The 23,319-nt window shown below is 40.0% G+C and overlaps 5 protein-coding genes across 6 annotated transcripts; 3 read left to right on the top strand and 2 right to left on the bottom strand.

Annotated features, from left to right (window-relative positions):
* The first annotated feature begins 769 nt into the window (after positions 1 to 769).
* On the top strand, positions 770 to 13,233 carry LOC108038675 (menin). The gene is made up of 7 exons (XM_044459820.1): positions 770 to 1,552; positions 1,615 to 1,807; positions 1,870 to 1,941; positions 2,375 to 2,708; positions 5,850 to 6,311; positions 7,185 to 8,005; positions 10,598 to 13,233. The coding sequence occupies exons 4-7, from the start codon at positions 2,441 to 2,443 to the stop codon at positions 11,336 to 11,338; spliced, it is 2,292 nt and encodes a 763-aa protein (XP_044315755.1). The 5' UTR covers positions 770 to 1,552; positions 1,615 to 1,807; positions 1,870 to 1,941; positions 2,375 to 2,440; the 3' UTR covers positions 11,339 to 13,233.
* On the bottom strand, positions 8,131 to 10,455 carry LOC108038677. 2 transcript variants are annotated; one of them, XM_017115506.1, is made up of 2 exons: positions 10,368 to 10,455; positions 8,131 to 10,143 (listed from the first exon to the last, which is right to left on the bottom strand). In XM_017115506.1, exon 2 carries the CDS (start codon positions 10,137 to 10,139, stop codon positions 8,304 to 8,306), a length of 1,836 nt encoding a protein of 611 aa, XP_016970995.1. In that variant the 5' UTR covers positions 10,140 to 10,143; positions 10,368 to 10,455; the 3' UTR covers positions 8,131 to 8,303. The 2 variants fall into 2 exon arrangements, with proteins under 2 accessions (XP_016970995.1, XP_016970996.1); XM_017115507.1 differs by having other exon boundaries at positions 8,131 to 10,312; positions 10,368 to 10,423.
* A 779-nt stretch (positions 13,234 to 14,012) lies between the features above and the next one.
* LOC108038680 (probable 26S proteasome complex subunit sem1) lies at positions 14,013 to 14,491 on the top strand. The gene is made up of 2 exons (XM_017115509.2): positions 14,013 to 14,225; positions 14,276 to 14,491. Exons 1-2 carry the CDS (start codon positions 14,114 to 14,116, stop codon positions 14,401 to 14,403), a joined length of 240 nt encoding a protein of 79 aa, XP_016970998.1. The 5' UTR covers positions 14,013 to 14,113; the 3' UTR covers positions 14,404 to 14,491.
* On the bottom strand, positions 14,452 to 16,221 carry LOC108038678 (golgin subfamily A member 5). Its single transcript, XM_017115508.1, has 3 exons — positions 15,839 to 16,221; positions 15,054 to 15,447; positions 14,452 to 14,995 (listed from the first exon to the last, which is right to left on the bottom strand). Exons 1-3 carry the CDS (start codon positions 16,137 to 16,139, stop codon positions 14,482 to 14,484), a joined length of 1,209 nt encoding a protein of 402 aa, XP_016970997.1. The 5' UTR covers positions 16,140 to 16,221; the 3' UTR covers positions 14,452 to 14,481.
* Positions 16,222 to 17,351: 1,130 nt separating this feature from the next.
* On the top strand, positions 17,352 to 22,782 carry LOC108038676 (dynein-1-beta heavy chain, flagellar inner arm I1 complex). Its single transcript, XM_017115505.1, has 6 exons — positions 17,352 to 17,434; positions 17,488 to 18,186; positions 19,335 to 19,674; positions 19,730 to 21,248; positions 21,577 to 22,258; positions 22,403 to 22,782. Exons 1-6 carry the CDS (start codon positions 17,371 to 17,373, stop codon positions 22,780 to 22,782), a joined length of 3,684 nt encoding a protein of 1,227 aa, XP_016970994.1. The 5' UTR covers positions 17,352 to 17,370.
* The last annotated feature ends 537 nt before the right edge of the window (positions 22,783 to 23,319 follow it).

Genomic DNA, 23,319 nt, shown 5'->3' with positions numbered 1-23,319 from the left:
AATTTGGACCGATTTCACCCTATTGTTCCTATGGGAGCTATAGGATATAGACGTCCGATCGGCACGCGCTTTTACCCTGCTCAAGGTATTCATAAAAAAATAAGATTTGGAAAGACTTATGACAATAGCTTTTACACTGCGCGAAATATCTTCCGTTCTTGCAAGTTATATCCGATTGTTCCTATGTGAGCTATAGGATATAGCCATCCGATCGGGGCGGCTTTCAAATATTGATCCTGATCAAGAATATATATACTTTATGGGGTCGGAAACGTCTCCTTCACTGCGTTACAAACTTCTGACCAAAATTATAATACTAGGGTATAAAAAATTAAAAACAAAGTTATACTGTTTAAATTTTGTTTTCCGATTGTTCTTTTATGAGCTATATTCACCCGAACCGGCTCGTTCCGACTTATATACTACCTGCAATAGAAAGACAACTTTTGGGAAAGTTTCAAGCAGATAGCTTTAAAACTGAGGGTCTAGTTTGCGTAGAAACGGTTGGACGGACATACAGACATGGCTAGATCGACTTTCTTGGTGATGCATTCCTACGAACATAAGTTTTTAACTACTACGCTCTATTACTCTATTAACGCTTCTGAAGATCCTGCAGTAGTGAGCTGGTGATGCGGCTAGTCTAAACAGGTTATTAGTTGGATTTTTAGATTTAAATGTCCCAAAAATACCGCAAAAGTACCTAAATACTGCCACAGGGTAGCGCTTTGCAGCACTACTCCCAGTTTGGGCACGTGCAGGGTGTGCACACACTGGCGCAGAGAGGTAAACACAACACAACGCAATATTTCGTCGGAATTTCTCCTGGTTCTTGCCAGTACTGCCGCGCAATAAACCTGCCCAATTAGTGCCAAAATGGGCACGCATAATGCTCGGATCAAATGAAATCAAGTGCGAAGCGATAGTCGGGCAATTTGAGCGGGAAACGGTAACTGCGTGTCAAGTGCAAAATATGTAAACCGGAGGGTGGCGGGTTGACGAGAAAAAAACAAACACAAAACCCGAAACCAAAAACCAAAAAGCAGCAACAACAAAAGCCAGTGAGAGAAAGGTGCGAGAAATTCACCTGCCCCCGTGAGCCGATTAATTGATGACGTGGACGCGGACGAAGGACGCAGGGCCAGGATATATACATATTTCTGCAGTGCACATGCATGCTGCACACACGCACACACTCACACACATGCAGAAAACCAGTTGTTATTGTTGTTGCTGCAAATGAGAAGTGCAAGTGAAGCAGCAACAGAAATCCTGCTCTTAAAAGTACAAAGCGAGGAAAAGGAGAAAATAAATAAGCGGAAAAGGGCCAAGAAGGTGCGACAACGACAAAAGTTGTTTGTCAACTTGTTGCCAATGTTGCAGCCACAAAGTGGCTGGCTGTACAAACAGCAACAGCAGCAGCAGCAACAGCAACAAAAACCCAGCATTTTGCATCGGGCAAATCCAGGCGAAAGTCCCAGGCCGTCAGCAGGATACTAAGGAGCTTAAGAACAGAGCAGGTGGAAAAAGGCCCGGATTTCCTGCCATTTGGGTGAGCTGGTCAATTTGAATGCTTTCTGGCCCTTTTTAAATGTTTTCCCACTTTTCTCAAAGCTCACATGCAGAAACTTCTGTAAAAACACCATTTGCGGTCTAGAAACAGGTGGAAAACTAACGAAGCTACTTGGTTAATATCACAACCCTCTAAGATTTCTTCATATGTAAGGTACACATGTTTCCGCATTCCGCATAGTGAGGAAGAAGAGTATAAAAAGGACACAATCGGACATTTCAGTAAAGGACTTGGGTAAGTTTCAAGTGGTTCCCAATGGAAATTAGACTAAAAGACCAATTCGTTCTTTTACCCAGGCATTAAAACAGGCTAATCACGGAATTTAAACGAATACAATTCATTTAAAAGGACAAAGCAATCAGATTCTGGTAAGCACGCTTTAAATCAAAATTTTCGCACAGATAAATGTGTTTTTCGCATATTATAAGCAAGTTATATATTAATCCAAGAAACCAAGCCAAGGCTGGTTTTTGGAAGTGGTTGCTGAAGCTATTAATCATTCAATGACAATATTAATTAACAATCAAAAATATTTTCGGTTTTAAATGTTTTATTTAGAAACAAGTTTAAGACCTCTAAACATTTTTTAAACATCGTTTTATATTTAGGCAAAAACTCATTTATTAAAATTCCAAAATCTCTTGTTTTTTTGTAAACAAAGTTGCTTAGGCTAAAACATTTCTCCATGTAGGCTTAAGATGTTGCTCAAAAATAGGTTTTTATCGTTCCTGTTAGTGTTAATTACAAAAATAATTTTTTACCTTGAAAAAATGTTTCATATATTATTCCCTATGTTTTTAGCATTGCCTTCGAAGGACTTGAAGTCCTTTAAATTATTTTGGCGATTAAATACCCTCTCCCGGAACCATGTCCACTATTACTCGAAGCGCCAGTGCGAGTCCCATGGCGCTCAATGGCGTGATCGATGCCAGCCTGTTCCCTCTGAAGTCCACGGCCGATGTGGTAAATCTGTTCCGTCGCGCTTTAACCTCCGGAATCGAGCCCGATCTCACCCTGCTCTCCATTGTGGTCGGCTACATCGAGCTGTCTTTGACGACTGGAGAGGCCGCTGCTCAGGCCGCGCAAGCAGCTGCTGCCGCTGCCGCAGCAGGGGACATTAGTCAAGCGGCGACAGGTGTGTATAGCCCGCGTTCATGAGTCACACCTACCTTTTACCGCTCGCGTTCACCGTTATCCATTTACCAAAAGGAAACCTGTTAAAACGGAAGTCGTACACAATTGGAAAAGTTTCAGCGCCTTGTTTTGGTTATTGCCACAACGTCACGAATTTTTTAGCTAGTGGCAGTAAAAATTCCTTATTGCTTGTCGTTAGGCATTTGAGAAACTTCCAAAATTTGGTCACTAATTTTATCCTCTTAAAGTGGAGTTCAAAATTATATTTTTAATTTTAGTCCGATGCTTGCAAAGCAGTCAGTCTATCTATCCGTCTGTCCAACCGTTTCCCTGTCTATTACAGTTAGTATAAAAGGTAGAACATGTAGCTGCCATATGTTTTAACCTATCCGAAAATAAATAGAAAAACAAGAAAGAAAAGCTAACTTCGGGCGGAGCCGAAGTTGATATACCCTTGCAGAATATTCTGTAAATTATATTCTCCAAAATTATTCATATGATGCAATCTTAATACTCATAAAAAATCCCAACTTCCTAACTTTAAAAACACCAAAGTTATGGCATTTCCAATCGTTTAGTTATATGGCAGCTATAGGATATAGTCGGCCGATCCTTATGAAATTTGATAGGTTGGATTGATTGGTTAAAAATAGAACCCATAGAAAATCCCAACTTCCTAACTTAACAAAAACCAAAGTTGTGGCATTTCCGATCAATCAGTTATATGGTGGCTATAGGATATAGTCGGCCGATCCTTATGAAATTTGGTAGTTCGGATTGATAGGCCAAATATAACACCCATAGAAAATCCCAACTTCCTAACTTCACAAACACCAAAGTTATGGCATTTCCGATCAATCAGTTATATGGCAGCTATAGGATATAGTCGGCCGATCTTTATGAAATTTGGTAGGTCGGATTGATTGGCCAAATATAAAACCCATATAAAATTCCAACTTCCTAACTTAACAAACAGCAGAGTTATGGCATTTCCGATCAATCAGTTATATGGCAGCTATAGGATATAGTCGGCCGATCCCGGCCGTTCCGACTTATATACTGCGTGCAAAGGAAAGAAGGGTGTGTGCAAAGTTTCAATTCGATATCTTTAAAACTGAGAGACTAGTTCGCGTAGAAACAGACAGACGGACAGACAGACGGACAGACAGACGGACAGACAGACGGACAGACGGACAGACGGACAGACGGACAGACGGACATGGCTATATCAACTCAGGAGGTGATCCTGATCAAGAATATATATACTTTATAGGGTCGGAGATGTCTCCTTCACTGCGTTGCACACTTTTGACCAAAATTATAATACCGTCTGCAAGGGTATAATAACTGAATAATATAAATAATTTTTATGTTTTTTACAACATAAGTTGAGGTATAGATGTTTTACCGATTTCATTAATATACTTTATAAAAATAAAACAATTAAATCATATAGCTGTCATAGGAACGATATAACGAACTATATACTGCGTGCAAAGAAAATAAGGGTGTGTGCAAAGTTTTAAGTCGATATCTTTAAAACAGAAAGACTAGTTCGCGTAGAAACAGACAGACAGAGATGCTTATATCAACTCAGGACGCGAACCTGATCAAGAATATATATACTTTATATGGTCGGAGATGTCTCCTTCACTGCGTTGCACACTTTTGACCAAAATTGTAATACCCTCTGCAGGGGTATAATAATACCCCTTAATGTGTTGTTTTGATAGGCGAACCAAAAACAAACATTGAACGAATATGGAAGAGAAAAATGACGTAAAATAGCTCTCCTTCATATGGTTATCACAATTTTGTGATACCATAAGATGTCTGAATGTAGGGTGTAATTTAGTTAGCCTTAGCAGAGTCAGGTGCTAAGTCTATGTACTGGACATGTCTTAACCTTCTAATTTCTAATAAAGTTTAAGTTCTTTTGGAATAGTCGTTGGGCCAGGTTAGCGTCGATGTTTTAAAGGTGGTTATGGAGTCCCATAACCTGTCATTGAGTGTGGTTGCTCATTGTTTTACAAGGAGCTACCCACCGTGTTCTATTGAAGGATATCGACTTGGCTAGCTCAGCCTTGCGGTTGCTTAGTACGTCGGTGTGTTCAGGCACCCAAATAGGTTTGATACTCAGGTGTGCGGTCGTCTCGTTCAGAGATGTAACTGAAACTGCTGCTTCACGGTCCGAAAACAGTGATGTGTTCAGGAGAGCCATTGTGTCCTTAATAGCAATGACCTCCGCCTGGAACACATTGCAATGGTCTGATATATATAATTAAAAAAAATATATATTTCGGTTCGAGTAGATCCCAACCACCGTTTACTTATTTAGCTAGAGCCATCCGTATAGTTCAGGATAGTGTTTATAGCATCAGTGCTATGATTTGGAAATAGTTCCGGTTTTGTTTGTTTTTATTCCAGCATAGCTTATTATTAAGAATAACTCCCAAGTACTTCGCTTGGATGCTAAAAGACAGTCGTGATTGGGGCATTAAGGGCCAGTTTAGTTTAGTTTTTTCGGGGTTAACAATGAGTCCAACAGGAATTTCCTTTGAGCGTAGACCACCACCCTTGAGCCTTCTCTTTCTTTTCTTAGTAGGAGTAGGCTAACTACTATTACTTAACATTGCATTGTATCGTGCAACTCTCTAATACGCATATGCTATGAGAAATAGTATTTTTTTACGATTTTAGAAAAACGATGTATATATAATTCCATACATCTGCATTAGGAAATATCGGAAAATTAAAAGGAAAATCGACATACTTAATTTCGTTGTTATTTAAAATATTAGATTGAAATTAAAAATAAAAATTTTTGTGTATAGCTGAAGATTTTATTACCATACTACCTTCATGTTAGTTTTCTTTTTTGTTCGGTTAATAAATTTAGTTTTGTTTTTAAATTAATTTCGTTTTCTAATTTTCTATAACGTAAATATATACGATTTATATGCATAGTCCACGGATTAGAAGTAAATTTAATTTCGTAAATTTCCATACTTATTAAAATTATATTAACTTATCTTCAATTTAATGGTTTGATTTTTAGAGAAGCTGTTTGTGGGAATATTGAAATGACATAACATTATTTTATTTTTAATTAAAACTAATTATCCACCTTTACCTTATGCAGGCGGAACTGACGTTATCATGGGCAACAGCGTTCCCTTTCCGGTAGTTACCCATGAGCTGATCGCCGGGCTGTACAAGAAGTTTCAGACGATCCTGTCGGTGGTGGAGAAGCCGAAGCCCCACCGCCAGGCCACCCGCGAGGTGATCAAGAAGGTATCCGACGTGATCTGGAACTCGCTGATCCGCAGTAGCTACAAGGACCGGGCTCACCTGCAGAACCTCTACAGCTATCTGTCCGGGAACAAGTTGGACTGCTTCGGAGTCGCTCTGGCAGTGGTGGCGGGATGCCAGTTGCTCGGCTACAAGGACGTACGACTGGCCATCTCAGAGGATCATGCCTGGGTGGTGTTTGGCCAGAAGCGTGTGGAGACCATCGAGGTGACATGGCACGGCAAGGGCAGCGAAGATAAGCGGGGACAGGATATCCGCCCTGGGATTGAATCCGGGTCGTGGCTCTACTTGGGTAAGTTTAAACTGTGTGCAGTAAAAATGGCCACTGCCTTTTTAAATATGTTGCTAGAATTAGAGTCACTGAGGATTGTTAAGCTATTCAAATACTCCAACCTAAAAAATACTCGAATACCTAAAAAATGTGTACTTATAGTTTCAAAATATTGTCTTTATGAGTTATATCTTTGTTTTTGTCTTTTGCCTTCATCCCAATTTCACACGAGCATTTCTTGTTTTGATTAGAACTGGTCATTCCTTGTCAAAAAAGATAAATGACGGTTCAGAGTAGCATCTTTTAATGAAAATTATTGACTTAAATCTAGTTTAATTCAGGTGGACCAAATTTGTACGCTCCGCTTAAAGTTTTCTATGCACCATTGCTGTCCTTTTTTTTACCACCGTAAATTTGCTATACTTAAAATGTTTAATCCACTAGTAGATCTTGCAAATCTTTTTTGTATAATTTTTTTCTTGTGAATATCTGTGCACTTACCTTCAGGAGGAGTTTCAGATATCAGGGTACTTAATTTAGCCTTAAAATTTATCCAGTTTGTTTCCTTGACGTTATGAAGATGTTCCCCCTTTTGAACCACTGATAAGGTAGTGGTTTACCTTATTAAAATGGGAGTGCGATAAAAGGGTGATATCAAGGAATGTTCGCTCCGGTCCAATATTGCAAATAAATTGTCTTTTTTTTTAAATAAAATAATTCAGAATGATTAAGAAAACGATTTCTTTCTTTTTGTTAAAATATGATCCTGATATAAATAGATTATTGGGTCTGAAAAGTCTTCTTCGCTGCGTATCGAATATACGCTAAAAAATATCCCACCCATATACCTTTAACATTAGAAAACATTGTCTAATATATTTCGTCTTATTAAAGGTGGCCTGGCGGTGATTTGCGAGCGTGGAATGGAAGTGGCGGCCATCTGTGCCGCTCTCAACATCTCGCTGACCTCGAACAGTGACTGCGTGGAGGTGGCAGAGCTGCAGCAGCAGCTGCTTTGGTTGCTCTACGACTTGGGACACCTCAAACGCTATCCGATGGCCATGGGCACTCTTGGCGAGCTGGAGGAGATCCATCGGACACATCCGAGCATCAGTTGCGAACAGCTGTATCGGGAGGCCATAGAGTCGGCGAGAGTCCACTACCGGAATCACCATGTATATCCGTATACCTACCAGGGAAACTACTACAATCGATTGCTCAAGTACCGGGACGCTTTTGCCGCGTGGGCAAATGCAGCGGATGTAATCCGTTTGTACACGTACCAGTGCCGGGATGACGAGGAGATCTATAAAGAGCTTTTGGACATTGCGAACGAGCTAATACCCTATGTGATGAAAACCGAAAGTTCGGGTCATTCGGCGAGAAGTATTTTACGAGACTCCGAGGTATTTGCAAATCTACTGCGGTTCTACGACGGCATCTGCCAATGGGAAGAGGATAGCCTAACGCCCATTCTGCATATTGGTTGGGCCAAACCGCTGGTAAACAATATTACCAAGTTTGACTACGACATCAGATCCCAGGTGGTCATTAAATTGCCCGAGGATCTGGAGGCGGAGCAAGCGAAGGCGGAACAAGCGAGGGCGGAACAAGCGAAGGCGGAACAGGAGGCTAGGGAGGCTAGGGAGTCTAATGAAGCTACGGGATCAGATGCTTTGGAGGGAAATAACAATACGATGGTTAAAAAGGAAGAGGTAAGAAAATGCATTCGTTAACCTTACAAATTTTAACTAGAAAGTAGTGTTTCTTATTTTATCTCAACATTTGTCGTGATTTTTTATGTTTCAGGATCTAGGTCACGTGTTTTTAAGAAAGCAAATACGTAGTTTTGACATTAATAAATTTAATTGGGTAATTCGAAACAGAAATTTGGAGCTACTGTTTTTTAAATATAGAAAAACGATATCACTTTTTTTACGTTTTCCGAACCGCTTAACAAGTTCAACTCTAAGTATCAATTTAAAATCTTTATAGAATTAATTTAAATGGGTCTTATTGTTTTTCTATCGATGTATCATTTTGATCGAGATCCTTGGAATTATTTGATTCTTCCTTCGTAGAAAAAGTGGAATCCGAGTCGTAATTGGGTTTGAAGTCCAACTCTTTCATGGATTTTGAGAAGCAAAGACACTTCGATTTGCTGTGTTTGGTATGTTTTGAATGTTTTGAATGCCTATGGTCTGAATCTCTGTCCCCGGAGTATCGCCTATGGTGCCTATGCTTTCTTTCTGGATCCGATTCCCTTGAAAGGCGCCTATACTGGTGATCTGCGCCAATGTCCATACAATCCCGGAAATGGCACCTGCAGTCTGGAATTCTACAGTTCGTGGAATGGTGCCTGTGCTTGTGATCCTCATCTTCGTCCATTGAGTCCAACGAATGTTTTTTATACCCCTTGGAATGGTGCCTAAGGCTGCGCGAATCCTTCGAGTCCATGGATGGACAATGCCTGTGGCAATGGAGTTTCATAGAGCTCCTAGAACGGTGCGTGTACTTGTAGTCTGAACCTTCGTCTTTAGGAATTACCCAATCTCGGGATTTGGTATCTCTGTCCTTAGACTCTTTAGATAGGCATTCTTTGCTTTGACACGGAGGCATTAAGTGCGAGTATTCCATTTCTGGCATTTTTAAGTGTTTTGAACAATCTATTTTCTGGGTTAACTGAACCTTGGAAGTAGTAGAACCACAATGGTGGTTGCTCTCTGTGGAATCCCCGCATTCATGGCGTCTACGCGGTCGTATCGCTACCACTTGCGGGTTATTTAAGAGAATGTCTTTTAGTTGCTGAACAGCATACTTAGGATTATCACCGTATTTGAATAATATGTGCTCCACATTCCCTAACTTATCAGCGAGCTGCTCCTGCTCTATGTCCAAGTGACGAATCTTGCACTGTAAATCCCTGATGGTCGCAGCCTTGGATTGCAGCTCGTTTTTGCTTTGGTCGCACTTATCGATCAGAGCTTTCCAAGACTTAAACTCCTTGGGATCTGGGCCATTCTTCGAGTTGTTCGGCGATTCGATTGTGAATGATACCCCAGTCAAAGCCCTCTTAGAATTGTGTTTTTCCGCATACTGATTTTGCGGGTAAGGTTGCTGAGTGCCCGTTGTCAGCTCGCCTTCGCTATCCGAGGGCAGAGAAACGTTCTTGCTTTCTGCGTGAAATTCCGAGGCTTTTCGAGCTCCCTTTGTCTGCGGAGGGGGCTTTATAGATTGCTTTTGTGACTCAGGCTTTTTGAGTTTGAGACGATCAATGCTGCGGCTATCCAGGCTACTTCTCCTTTCGTACTTGTACGGGTTTTTCGTGTAATTAAAGATCATCGACTGACACTTGTGCATGGCATTCAAGTTCCCAGTTGCAAAACAGGCGATTTCGAGACTTTTGCTGAGCCCGATTGGCGAGTCTTTCCTCACCTTTTTGGCATCGTATTCCTGCCCGTTGTCGTTGACTTTATAGAATTTGTATATCCAGTTGCAAAAGTCCACGTGGTTGTGCCCCACAATCAACTCTTCCACGGGAAGATACCGCGTTACTTTCAGCTTCTCGAAGCAATTGTGCAACAGCCGGAAGTTTGCATCAAAGTCGACTTTGGTGTGCGTATAAAACTTGACTTTGTGGATTAAAATAGACGTGGGAAAGAGCCTGTGCATGACTTGGCAGTATACTGCCCCGGTTTTTAGGTCGTCCATGCCCCGCAATTCGCAATCGAGTGTGTTGTTCAGGAACACCAGCAGGCTCCTTATGGATATCATTTCGGTTTTCTGTACTATCACATTTTTCGCCATTTGGGTTGGTTGGGCTTTGGTTTTATTTTGCAAAGATGACATTGTTCTGGAAAGAAATCAGGTATCACAGAAGCATCAGGGTTTTATGTTGTTCAATCCAGATATTAAAATAGCAATTGGTATATTAGAAGTATGTAGCAAAAAAAAAGACTTTGGTAGGGATTGTATTCTGCTTTCCTTAATCTCGAATAAGACTTAGTTCCTATTTTGTTATGCTGGCAAGAAGGAATTACTTTATTTATAAAATAATTTTTTTTCAAGAATGCTTACCTATTATTTTCGATGCTAAAAAAACGTAAAAATATGAATGTAGTTACTACTTTTGATACTGAAATATATTTTACAGGCAAGGGATAGATGGGTCACGACCTACCAAGATCTTGTGATATAAAATTGTTTTGAAATTTTAATAACACGTGCAAACAATTCTCACATTTTTTATAATAAATATCTCATTAAACAGGCTAAAAATGATTTAATTTTGGTTTTTTTTTTACCAGAAAACAAAAAATTCCGAGCTGCCGACCACTTTGGCCGACTTAACAGCTGCCTGCGGCGAAAAGATTCTCAATCCGGACTTCCTGCTTCAAGGCGGAGGTCAACCCTTCGCCGACCAGAAGCAACAACCGTCTGTCGGGGAATCCGGTGTGAAAGAGTTTCACAATAATAACAACAATAGCAACAGCAGTAACCACAACCATAATTCCGATAAGATGGAGGCTCCAGGCACCACAGCAAGGGCAAGCAACGGCAGTGGAACCTCTGCCCAATTGCCCGTTTCTATTGAGGCCAGCCATACTGACCAAGCACAATCCCTGAATCAAACACATGTCCAGCAGGGAAAACCACAGCACAAAGAAGCTAAGAAGGAGGATGCAAGTGACGATTACGATCCCTTCGAGATAATGCTGAAAAGGCCAGTAATCACGTTGTACAGCCAGAAGATGAAGGGTCTGAAGGATCTTTTACTGGCCGAAAAGCTCAACACACATGCGATTTCTCTCCAAGTCACCGCCCAGTCGGTGGCCTCCCGAAAGATTCGAGGGGTGGAGAAACAATCGGCAACCATTTCGGCCACCATCACAGCAATTTCGTCGAGTTCTGGAGACGGGGTTCTAGGTGGAGTCAGTGGTGGAGGAGGCAGTGGCTCAGGAGGCACCGGTGGAGCATCCATGGCAGTATCGTCACCAGGAGGAGATTCAATTGCCGCCTCACGTCCAAAGAGAACTCGTCGCGAGTAATTCTCGTTGTTGTGTATTACGTATTATTATTAATCATGTGTGCAAATGGAGGTGGTTCGATTTTTTTTTTTGGTCAGTCATAGAAACATATGTAATTTGTGGGCAGTTTTTATTTGAAAAAAGTGTTTTTGAGAACAATGAAGTCAAAATTAACTTCAGAGCTTAAATATTTTGTAGGGATCCTTACATTTCATAAATTTAAACCAAAAATACCACATAGTTGAGACCTATGTATCCAAGAATGAAGTTTCATTGGATTACAGATTACTTTTGGTCTTTTTTCAACCAAAGGAAATCGAGCCACCCCTGTAGCCGTGCATATAAATATATATGCTATCATATTTTTGATGTTCGATGTGTATTTATGTAGTTCGTAAGCGCGAGACGAAACAAAAAAAAGCCGTTAGAGAACGCCTAGCGTTTTAAAAATAAATATAAACAGTGAAACACACAGACATGTCCCAACAAACAAACAGGCACTCAAAACGCTAAGCTATGCTAGATATTTGTAACATATTTTTAGCTGTTATACTTTTTCTCGATGTATTTATTGTTAGAACTACGTATTTCCCCTCCAGCATGTTTGAACTTTTTTTTATTATTATTATTTAACCGTAACTTAATTGGTGCTCTTTTTCAAAGGCAGAAAACTCGGTTCTATATTTGATTTCAATCACTTTTTAGGCAAACCTTGAAAAGGAATTTTGAGAGGAAATCATAGATCATAAAAGTGATCGAAATCAAAAATGGAAACAGAATTGCTCATATATTTGTATTTACTTTACAGCATTTTATTGAGGCTAAGCTGTTTGATTTTATTCTATTTAAACATATATCCTGTACTATTTAAGAATTTACAACTTTGTTACGAACTGTTGACTTGAAACAACTAAACAGTTGACAAACCCGAGTGGAAAACAAAAGAATACAACTTTTAACACTTCCTCTATATGTGATACAACACTTTTTCTAGAAAAGCTTTCATATTATCTTATAAAACTAAATAGAATTAACCACTCTCCACACACTTTAAACGAGAACTACTTAAATGGGCTGACAGCAGCAGGACAGGCTCTTGTTTAGGGAAAGTCCAGTCCAAAATGTATCCCGATCCCACGAATGTCCTTACAACTTGTCACTCCATTTAGCTACAGCAACTAGGGACAAAATCGGAGCTTGTAACAAATTGTTAAATGATGATAATAATTGCATTGAATTTAATTTGATTTGTGCGTAGAGCATCTGTGATGAATGATAATGTTTAGAAGAGAGAGGAGAAGAAAAGTGGAGAGCCCGAGACAACACACAAAACTGATCAACAATATTACTTATCAATGTATGGTGTTTTATTCCTCATATATAACATTAGCAGACTAAAAGCAAACAAATGAAATCAAAACAAACTATTTAATTATGTAGATTTGCAGACCGCAACAACTTAATGTTAAATGTTGAACTACAGTTATATTTAAATGTAAACTAGATACTGAGACTAACAGAACAAAAAAGGAGTATATATTTTGGCATACAAAATTTTTAACATTAAGTGAACGAATGCAAGAATTCGAATTGCGAAATATTTTTTATTTTCATTACACTTCGGACAGCACGAAATCCAACCCAAGATAATAGACATAAACCGAAAGTTCGCTATGCAATAAATTAAAACACAGCAACAGAAACAATATACAAACCTATAAGAATATAATATATATATTTATTAATGTTGAAGTAACGTACATTTTTGCTCTACTTGTTTAAAATAGCCAACCAGCAGCAACAGTTAAATTAAATGTAGCTATAAATCCCAATGCTCAATAATCCTTTTAGCTTGAAAGTCAAATAGCCAACCGTAAAAATGTTAAACAAATCATTAAAGGCAAATAAAAAATGAACTATTTTTCTGGCTGCTATGGACCTGAGAAAAGTTGAAGAATCAAGTTTCTTGAAATGGGAATTCAATAATTTGTGAACTGACTAATAAATACTTCAAAACAAAGTTAAAGTACCTTTTCTTGTACAAATTCGAATTTGAAATTAAATTAAATGGCACACGAATTCGAATAAGCATGACACTTCATGTATCTTTCCTAATTCCATTTTTCCGGTTCATAGATAGCTTGCAATTTTTTAATTACGCACTGCGTGTTGCGTAACTATGCGGGGTGGGAAGTTTAAACATGCATTTTAAATATTGTTTCTGTTTAATGATGTGGGGAAAAATCTATTGAAATGATCTGTTACATCAAAGTTAAGTGAATCGTTGAAAATTGATCAGAAATTTGCAGCCATTAGTCAAACGACCTTTTTTTTAAACTTCAAACCTGCGTAACTAAATTATTTTTTTTTAATTCTTCGGATTTAAAAACAAACTATATTTTTTTGGGTATAATTATTATTTAAAACTTTATCAAGCTGATTTAATAGTAAATAATGCCTTTAGCGGTATTAGTAATTGCAGAATTTCCAAAGCTTTCTAATAAAAGTAGATAGGCAACTCTAATTTTCAACGACTTAATGAAAGCCAAAATTCCTAAAAGTTCCATTTATATTAAACGGCTGAAAAAAATTCAACGATTCACACTAAATGTTTTTTGGCAATTGCGGTACGTGGTTACCCTAAAACTTAGCGAACTTATCGATATATCGAAAGTAGCGATTATATCGCCAATGGTTAGCCCACCACTATGAAAAGTGACTAGGCATCATTTTGGCAACAAAAAAAGAAAATAGCGTCAGAAATAATATTTAAACGCTCTTTAATTAATAAAAAACATGTCTGCACCTGATAAGGAAAAGGAGAAAGAAAAGGAGGAGACCAACAACAAGGGCGAAGATTTGGGTCTCCTGGAGGAAGACGACGAGTTCGAGGAGTTTCCCGCCGAAGGTAGGATATAAAATTTGGTAAACTGAGTATGTCTAATGGATTTAATGTAGATTTCCGCGTGGGCGACGACGAGGAGGAGCTGAACGTGTGGGAGGATAACTGGGACGACGACAATGTGGAGGACGACTTCAGTCAGCAGTTGAAGGCCCATCTCGAGAGCAAGAAGATGGAGACGTAGACCGGCGACCTCTTTGTTCAATCCTAACCATGAAAACGAGCTGAGCAGTTTTGCAGTTTATAGAATAAAATCAGTATATTAAGTGGAATTGATCTGCCAGTTTTCGCCGAGAGCTTCACAGAGGTGCTCACTTAAAATACCATGCAGCTGCTCCAGGCCCAAATTTCGCTGGTTCAGCTCCATTACGACGGTTTCCAGATCTTCCATGCGACTCTTGCGGTCCCTTAAATCGACTTGCAGCTGTTCAAGTTGCTTTTGTAGCTTGCGATCCTCGGAATCATGTTTCTGCTTCCGGGTGTCGTACTGCTGGTCGCAAGAGGAGATTTCTTTCTTCTTCAGCTCCGAGTCCTGGCGACGCTGTTGGTAACTGGCTTCCAAGGTGGGCACCTGTTTCCCCATCGCCTCCAGCTGCTTCGTGCTCTCCTTGTAATCCTCAAGTTTGCTGGGAGCAAGTGCGGCCGTGGCCTTCTCCAGAGCAGTGGCTGCCTGCTGGCTGGCTTCAATCACACGGCGATGTTCATTGGTCACCTGCTCCTTGCTTGCCAGCTCAGCTTTGCAGCTCTCGACGTGGGAGGAGGCGACCTTGATTTTGCTGGTTGAATGAAAATATCATTAGCAAAAAGAATTCCAGCTTGTTCGACTCCACTTACTTTCTCAATTCCATCACTTGACTGTCCTCCACCACCAGCTGCTCCCAGTGACAGATGCGCTTGCCCAGCTCTATCTCCTCCTGCTCCAGGAGTTCCAGACCGTTGACATGCTCGCTACAGGATTTCTTCAATTGATGAAGTTTGGCCTGAGTATCCTGCAGTTCTTTCTTCAGCTGGTTGATGGCCACCTCGCAATCCTTCCTATCGCTTTCCACAGTGTCCGCCTTCTGCCTGCGTTGCTCCAACTGCAGGCTTTTGGCTTTGATCTCGGCTGTCAGGGAGTCCTTCAGCTTGATGGTCTCCTCCACGGGTCCCAGCACTTTCTTCTTGAACACTTTGTAGTAGGCTAAGTAGTTGAACAAATAGCTCAGAGTGGAGAGTGTTTTTTTAACAGCTGCAACAAATAATATATATATTAAATTAAGTGAAAATAGAATGAAGTTCAGAATGAGGTAAAATGTAGCAATTGTTATTTGGTTGATCACAAGTTCAAATATTTCCGTAACCTATGCTTTTTACAGATGCGGTGATTCTTAGATTTCCATGGGCACTCTTTTAACTAAATCAAGATTCCAAATAGTATTCCCGAAAGAACTCTTTGAGATCCGTAGATACGTAGAATATTCTATCCCTTTGACCCTTTTATTTTAATCTTTATATGTGGAAATAGGATATAATATATTTAATTAATATTAGAGGTGACTTAGCACCCGGGTTCAGCCCCAAACGACTGGCATTTTGGTCGGATACGAAGAGGAAGGAACTTAGAATACTTTGAAACGCACCTGGTTTAATTATGTCCACATATGTGTAGGTCTTGTTGGGAAAGCTGATCTGTATAATGCGCTCCACTTGGCGGCAAAGCCGGATGAGGAAGACGCGCCCCTCTCGCGATGAGTGGGCGAGCTCACTGCCTGTTTTGTAAGGCGGATCCAGGCGGAACCCGAAACACTTAAGATAGTGCACCAGGATCTTGGTCACAACGCCCTCGCAGGGATTGGCCAGGTCGCCCTGGGAGATGTTTATGTCGGGCATCAGGCAGTTGCCCTGGCCCATCACCCTCTCGATTTCAGCCGAAACCGCCATTTAGAAAGACTATCGTTTGTTAAGTAGCGATTTTAAATAGATGTGCGGCTTGGTGTGACCAAACTTGGTTAGAAGTAAATATCCAGATAATAAAGGTATTCGCCCAAAACATTTTTTTTCAGTATAAAGTTACTTCAACATTAATAGTTTCAAAAATTATATGGCTTCCTCCTCGAAATAAAAATGTTCGCCGCCATTTCTCCTAAAATAAATCTATAAATCGATATACATAGTACTCAGATCGATTAAATCTGACTACATCTGTCAGCTATGAAAAGTGAGAGAGTGGCATTTTTTCCGTCCCAGAGAGTTGCAAAAATACCACAATATTTACATCGCGTTGCCAACCAACTGAAATTAACTCTGGGAAAACGTTCGTTAGCCTTTTGAAATATGTCTAGTCAGAGCAGAGTGTTTTTTTATTAAAAGATGCTCGGAAAACACACAACAAAACGAGGAACATCACTTTCAAGAATTTACTGCATGAAGTGGGTGCGAAAGCAGTTTTGCAAATTAAACAATGGAAAAATGATAAAAATGATTAAAATCATTAAAATTTACAAAAAAAAAACTGTAAATTATAAATTTTATTGTTTCTTATTTCCTCTGTACACCGGCAGACTCGTCTTGCCAAGGTACTTAATAATATCCTTTAAGGGGACCCCCCATTCTCGGTTTTTTTTATTTAATTCGAAACTATAACTATTCCTTTAAAATTTCAAGTGGTAATTTCAAAAACTTTTGAAGATATATCCGATTTATGGAGGAAGCGTCAGGCGACGGCGAGAGCTTCTTAAAACTTTAAACGCGTTTTTCTCGAAACAGTATTTTTACGACTTAAAAGTCCTGTCCTTCAGATATGTTTTTCTTTTAGGCACAATACGTCCTTTGTTCTTAATATTTTTTTTTTATAACAAAAACCTTTCAAAATAAAAGTGTGATATTTTACAAATTGCTGATATATCAACAATTTTAAAAGTAGGGAAAACGTTAAAATTTTTTTTGCAATATTCTCACACTTCATTTATCATTTAAAACTTTATTATTTGGTTAATTTTTCGTTTACGAAAATAAAACTGTTTTTATATGTACATACAAGTCGAAAATAGAAAAAATCGTAGAGTAAAAAATACCCCAATCGTGTAGTGTAGGTTCAACCGGCTTCCAGTTGCCATGGATCTTTTTATTTACCAAGTTTCTATGCACATTTGGTCTTTGAAAACTCTGAAAAATGGCCTCCTCCAGCGCTGTAGAAGATGAGCACCTCACGGACTCTGACTTAACCGATGACGAGGGTGAGTTGGTGTCGGTATCTTCGTTCCACAGCCTCCAATTTTCGAAATCCCAGAGCGCAGCGTGGAACCGCGTCAGGAAGAGCTGCGCCCCGAGACCCCAAAACCCTCTTACAGCGACGAGGAACTGCACCAGTTGGTGGGTTACATACAGCGCATGAGTGTGTTGAGCTGCCTGGATCACAGGGACTGGCACGAGGGAGCCCTGGACATAATCAGACGTTGGCTCCTGGAGGTCCACGAGCCCCTTCTGACCATATACTATGATAGAGATGCACTGTCCGCCTGCCTTGGCATTCCCACCACATGTGTCTCAGATCTGAGTTACTTTCGCCGGGAACCAAATGAGATCTTTACCGTGGAGGGCTTCCACGATGAGGTGAACTTTGGAACCTTGACGAGCGACGTGGATGGGTGTTTGATGGAGTTACTGGATCGTTTGTACGCCCCCTTCTTTCGAAACTTTCGTGAGTGGAATGCTACGGTGCGAAGTCGCTTTTGCTCCAGTTTGGACAGATTTCTGGCATTCCTCACCGGGATGCATCACCAAATCTCTGGGGTGGCGGTGCTCTATGTGCCCTATGTTATCAAGGAACTCGCGGCTGGACCCGTTGATAGGCAGTTGGTCAGGAGCTTGGAGGGAATCGCCCTGTACTGGACCACACAGATTCGCACTTTGCTGGAAGACGATACCTTGACGGTTCCTCATGACCTGGTCACCGTGCGGGACGAGTTTGAGTTTTGGGAGTATCGCTGTGAGTTAAATCTGTTTACTTCATTTAAATATACGGTTATTAATAACCGTTATACCGTTTAATAAAACTTTTTAAAATATTTTTTCTAAACTTTGATTTATAAGGTCTACAATATGCTTATAAACAGTTACCGTAATCTCTTTTAGCCTCATTGCAAGAAATAAATACGATTTTGTAATACATTGCTCATAATTATCTAAGTGTCACAGTTTAAATGAAAATAATAAAAAACAAGAAAAGAAAGCTAACTTCGGGCGGAGCCGAAGTTGATATACCCTTGCAGAATACTCTGTAAATTATATTTTCCAAAATTATTCATATGATGCATTCTTAATACTCATAAAAAATCCAAACTTCCTAACATTAAAAACACCAAAGTAATGGCATTTCCAATCGTTTAGTTATATGGCAGCTATAGAATATAGTTGGCCGATCCTTATGAAATTTGATAGGTGGGTTTGATTAGCCAACAATAAAACCCATAGAAAAGCCCAACTTCCTAACTTAACAAACACCAACAGTTACGGCATTTCCGATTAATCAGTTATATGGCGCCCGAAGTTAGCTTTCCTTTCTTGTTTTTTAATAATATATATTCCAATGAGAATTTAAAATTATTTTAAACTATTTTTCGTTAGCATAGACACCACTATATACTATATAAAAGTTATAAAATCATAGAAAAAGACTGAGGAATGCCGTGCGAATTGGAGTCGGTTTTACCAGGCACTACAAAATTAGTTCTAGAAAGAAAAGTTTTGTTTATCGGTTATTGTAGAGTAAAAGGGTAGATTGTTTTCGTTGAAAAAGCGTTTCCGACCTTATAAAGTAAATATATTCTTGATCAGGATCAATAGCTGAGTCGTTTAAGCCAGTCTGGCTGTACGTCCCTTTGAACATCGAAAACTAAATTAGCTAAGATTTTTAGGCTTTCTTACGCAGTGCCAATTTATTTCAAAGTGTTGCTACGCCCACTCTAAAACCGCACTAAAAAGACATAAACAACTATCTAAAAACAATACGCTCGCTTTTCGCTGTCAAAAATTTATAAAATGCGTCATCAGCCGGGGGTATATTTACTTTAAAATTGTTTGCCAGGCAACCAATTTAAATCGATGCTTCCTTCTTGCTTATTTCTCTCTTTTCAGATGAAGTTCTTCAAGGGATCAACGACCAATTGGCTCAATCGGATGTTCAGAAAGTGTTGCAGTTGTTGCACAAAGCGCATTCCGTACACATGCCACAAATGGATGGTCTTATAGAGAGGGCCAAAGGAGAGCTTCTTAAATCACTGTCCAACATTAAGTTTCTTCACCTGCTGATCGAGCCCTGCTCTAAAATCGACGTAGCCACAAGTCCTTCTGACTTGAGCAAGCTTTTACCACGTATAATTCACCTTATACGCTTTATTTGGTTGAATTCGGAGTATTACAATACGACTCGACTTATAGCGGGATTGTTCCGGAATCTGAGCAATCAGATCATAAAGTAAACTTTGGCAATACATATATAGTAAATCATTTAATTATATTGTTTTGAGCAGATTTTGCACGGGGCAAACCAAAGTTGAAGACATCCTCTCGGGAAAGCCGCGCTTTGGTATTCAAATATGCAACAATGCCATCGATTGCTGCCTGGTTTACAAGGGGATCTATGGTAAAATGTCTAAAGAATTGGCCGAGAAACAGAGACAGTTGCCTTGGGAGCTGAACGAAGGCCTGATCTTCAACCATATCGATGCTTTTGTCGAGCGATTAAATGATGTGATTGATATTTGCGAATCCATGATAGTTTTTGGTCGTCTGGATGAGAACGGGAGCATACCCAAGCCCAGTTTTGGCGGCACATGTGGCGAGGAGATGGAGAAGATAGCCGAAAATGTGGAGCAACAGTTCCTGGACACGTTAAAGCAATTGCAGGGCAGCTCCCAGGCATATATTCTAAACGTACATCGGTCGGATTGGTATAACGATGTGGCCAATTTTCGCAGGAGCATGACGAAACTGGAGGAGACTGTCCAGCGGTTAATTTTCAATGTTTTCCAGCGCGTATCAAATGTGGAGGAGACATTGGAAGCCCTGCAGGCCATGCTATTCTACTCCTACCGCCAGAGGGGGACTCTCAGAAAGACATACCTGAAGGAGGTGAGCCGGTTATGGAGGATGTTCTCCAAGGAAATGGATGCCACGTCGAGAAAACTACTAGAGGAGCGAGGGCAGGAATCCTGGCTATCCAAGCATGTATCCATGGCTCTTAACTACCGCATCAATTTGGAACGCTTAGCTTGGCTTAAGGACCGACTAAAGAATGCCGAGTGGTTGCCGCCTGACAAAGAATCCTCTCCAGTGCTGGCCAAATTCGCTTCACTGCGTCACGAGTTCCAAAAGGAAATCCGTCAGGCCTACGAAAATTGGGTGGCCAAGTGCTGTGGGTTTTCTGGCGATCTCAGCCAGCGTTTGGACCGCTACTTGATGGTTCGCAGTAAGAAATTCAAAGGCCTTCTGGAGTGCAATATTGATCCATCCGTATTGGAGCTCTGTGAGCAGGCTCAGCACTTCGAAAGGTTGGGTTTTGCCATCCCCAACACCCTGAAAAAACTATATGAAAGATACGATGTAATAAGATCCTTGTACAACAGCGTAATCCAACTTGCTCTCAGTCATAATTGCATTTTGACCGCTTTGAGTGATAAAGAACGACATTTATTTCGACCCTTGATTCAAGCCTGTGATCGCCAACTGGCTCCTGGGATATTCAAGATTACCTACGGCTCTGATCTGAATGAGGAATTTTTCGAAGATGGCAAAGAGTTCCTCGGCGAGTTCCAGGAGTTGGTTCACATATTTAAGCGGGCAAATCGAGGCGTGGCGAGAAGTTGTGAGAAGATCTGCGATACCTGTTTGCTGCACTTCGCGTTCGCTGGTGCCGTGGATATATCCGTGTTCCAACAGCATTTGTCCAGCAGACTAAACTCCTCCGGTGACGTCTTGAGGAAGTACTACGGCAACATAGTGGAGCTCCTGTTCGCTTTTAGTCGGCAATTCCAGTCGGTGGACGACGAGGTAAGTAGTTCACATTACAGCCCACAATGAAGTAACTAAATATATAGTGAGGTAAGTTGTTTGGATTTAAACACAAATCTAAAATAGCGACAAAAGAAAATCATTTCAATATTTACTTTTTATTATTTTATCTAACTTGTGCCTAGTGCCTTTTTTATTGCTAATGAATATTTATACAGCGAAATTTCGCAAAAATGCTGTTCTTTAAAAATTGAATTGTATTTTTACAAGTGATATTCGAGTGATTTAAGATAGGACAACTAAACTATTTAATAGTTTTAAATTTGATATTGTAACTTTGTTCCGATTTTATTCCTTTTCTCACAAGATGTCTACGGAGTGGATAACTTTCGTGAATGATCTGGATGACATGGTGGCCAGCGCTTTGATGACCAGTGCCCGGGGCTCCTTAAACATGCTGTATAAAGCCCTACACAGTGATGAGGATATGGCATCCGCTCCCATAATAGTCCTCGAATCGGATGTGAAGGACGGTCGAATTGTGTTCACTCCCGACATGGATGCCATCGGGGATATGGTGAATGGAATCGTAGACAGTATCCGCAGCATGTTGGATCAGTTTCCCCGACTGGGTTACAAACTGAAGCTCCCGAAGAAGCAGCAGCGTCAAGGATTCGCCTGCGTTTTCCGGGAAGATCAGGAGTGCTCGGAATTAATGAGGAGCATTCAAGCGGAGATCGCCATCCAGCGAGAGGAGATGGCCAAGTATGAATCAGAGTGGAATCAACACCGTTCCCTTTGGGAAAACACGGAGGAGGGATTCCGACAGCGCCTGAATTCCAGTTCACGAACGGCTGGGGTTTTTGAAGGCGGCATCGAACACTACAGTGCTTTGGCGGATGACGTCATCTTCGAGGATGCCATTACAAACGTCTACTTCTTACTGATAAACCAAAATGCTCTGAAAAGTACTATCCTAGATTGGATCGAAAAGTGGCAGGCTCTCAATATCAGTATGTTGCTAGATCATGCCAGCAATTTAATGAATGGTGAGGTTTATGTGAAACAATTAAAAAAGATATTATCTAGTCACTTGAAATTCATATATTTTTAGAAGTATATTCCTCAACTGAAGGCAATATATAAATATTTGTAATTACAATATATTAACAGCTTTTTTATATCTTTTTTAGCCACCTACCGATACATGCGACGCAATGAGCGGAACGTGATGAAGGTTCCCCGTACAATTCGTGAAACCGTGGCTGCCAAACAGCATTTTGAAAAGCTCGTCAAAGAAGTACCAGTGAAACAATCGTTTTTCATTCCGATGTTGGAACTCTTTGTCCTCCTGCACAAATATCAGGTGCAACTTAATGAGAAGACATACCAGCAGGTGATGGGATTGGAGGTGGCTTGGCTTCACTACCTTCAAGTCTTGGCAGAGGCAGATGATATGTTAGATAATGAGGGCGGAGAAACCAAATTGGAGTTGGCCAAACATGGTGAAAAGTTCAAGTTAATACTTAAAGAATTTCTGGAAGATTTCTACTCCAAATTACCCAAGCAATAGGAGATCACTCCGATTAAGAGGTTTTAATTCAATTTATTACTAATCATTTTTTATTGATGCTTCTGTCTAATCTTCCTGGTAATAATTTGGACTGTTTTATTTCGTTTTTCTTTCTTAACTCAACTTAAAATTTATTTAACGCATAGATAATTATAAACTCCGTTTTCTACTCCCTCTATAAGTTACATACAAGCTTTTTCGTTAGATCGAAAAATGCAATTCCAATCTTCTAAAGTAAAAACCACAAATCAGCTCAAATCAGCTAGTTCCCAGTTTGTGAACAAGCGGTTAAGGCTAATAAATCGCGGTGTTAAATGACTCTAACACTGTGAAAGCTCTATATTGGATGTAGGAAATGTTACTATAATATTTGGTATTGTTTAAAATCAAAGTTTACAAAACTTGTATACACATAATTTAAACCTACTTTTTATTGCTGTTAATTTTAATTTCAAATGTGCTATCAACTCAAATATATTCTAAGAGTCTATTTTTACTAACCCTAGCGTATAAACTCCTTGTGTGGGAGACAATTAT

This window comes from Drosophila rhopaloa, unplaced genomic scaffold (genome assembly GCF_018152115.1).
Source record: "Drosophila rhopaloa isolate 14029-0021.01 unplaced genomic scaffold, ASM1815211v1 contig_2, whole genome shotgun sequence".
Lineage (NCBI taxonomy): Eukaryota > Metazoa > Arthropoda > Insecta > Diptera > Drosophilidae > Drosophila > Drosophila rhopaloa.
Note: the sequence above shows the minus strand (reverse complement) of the source record. Positions and strands in the feature narration are given on the sequence as shown.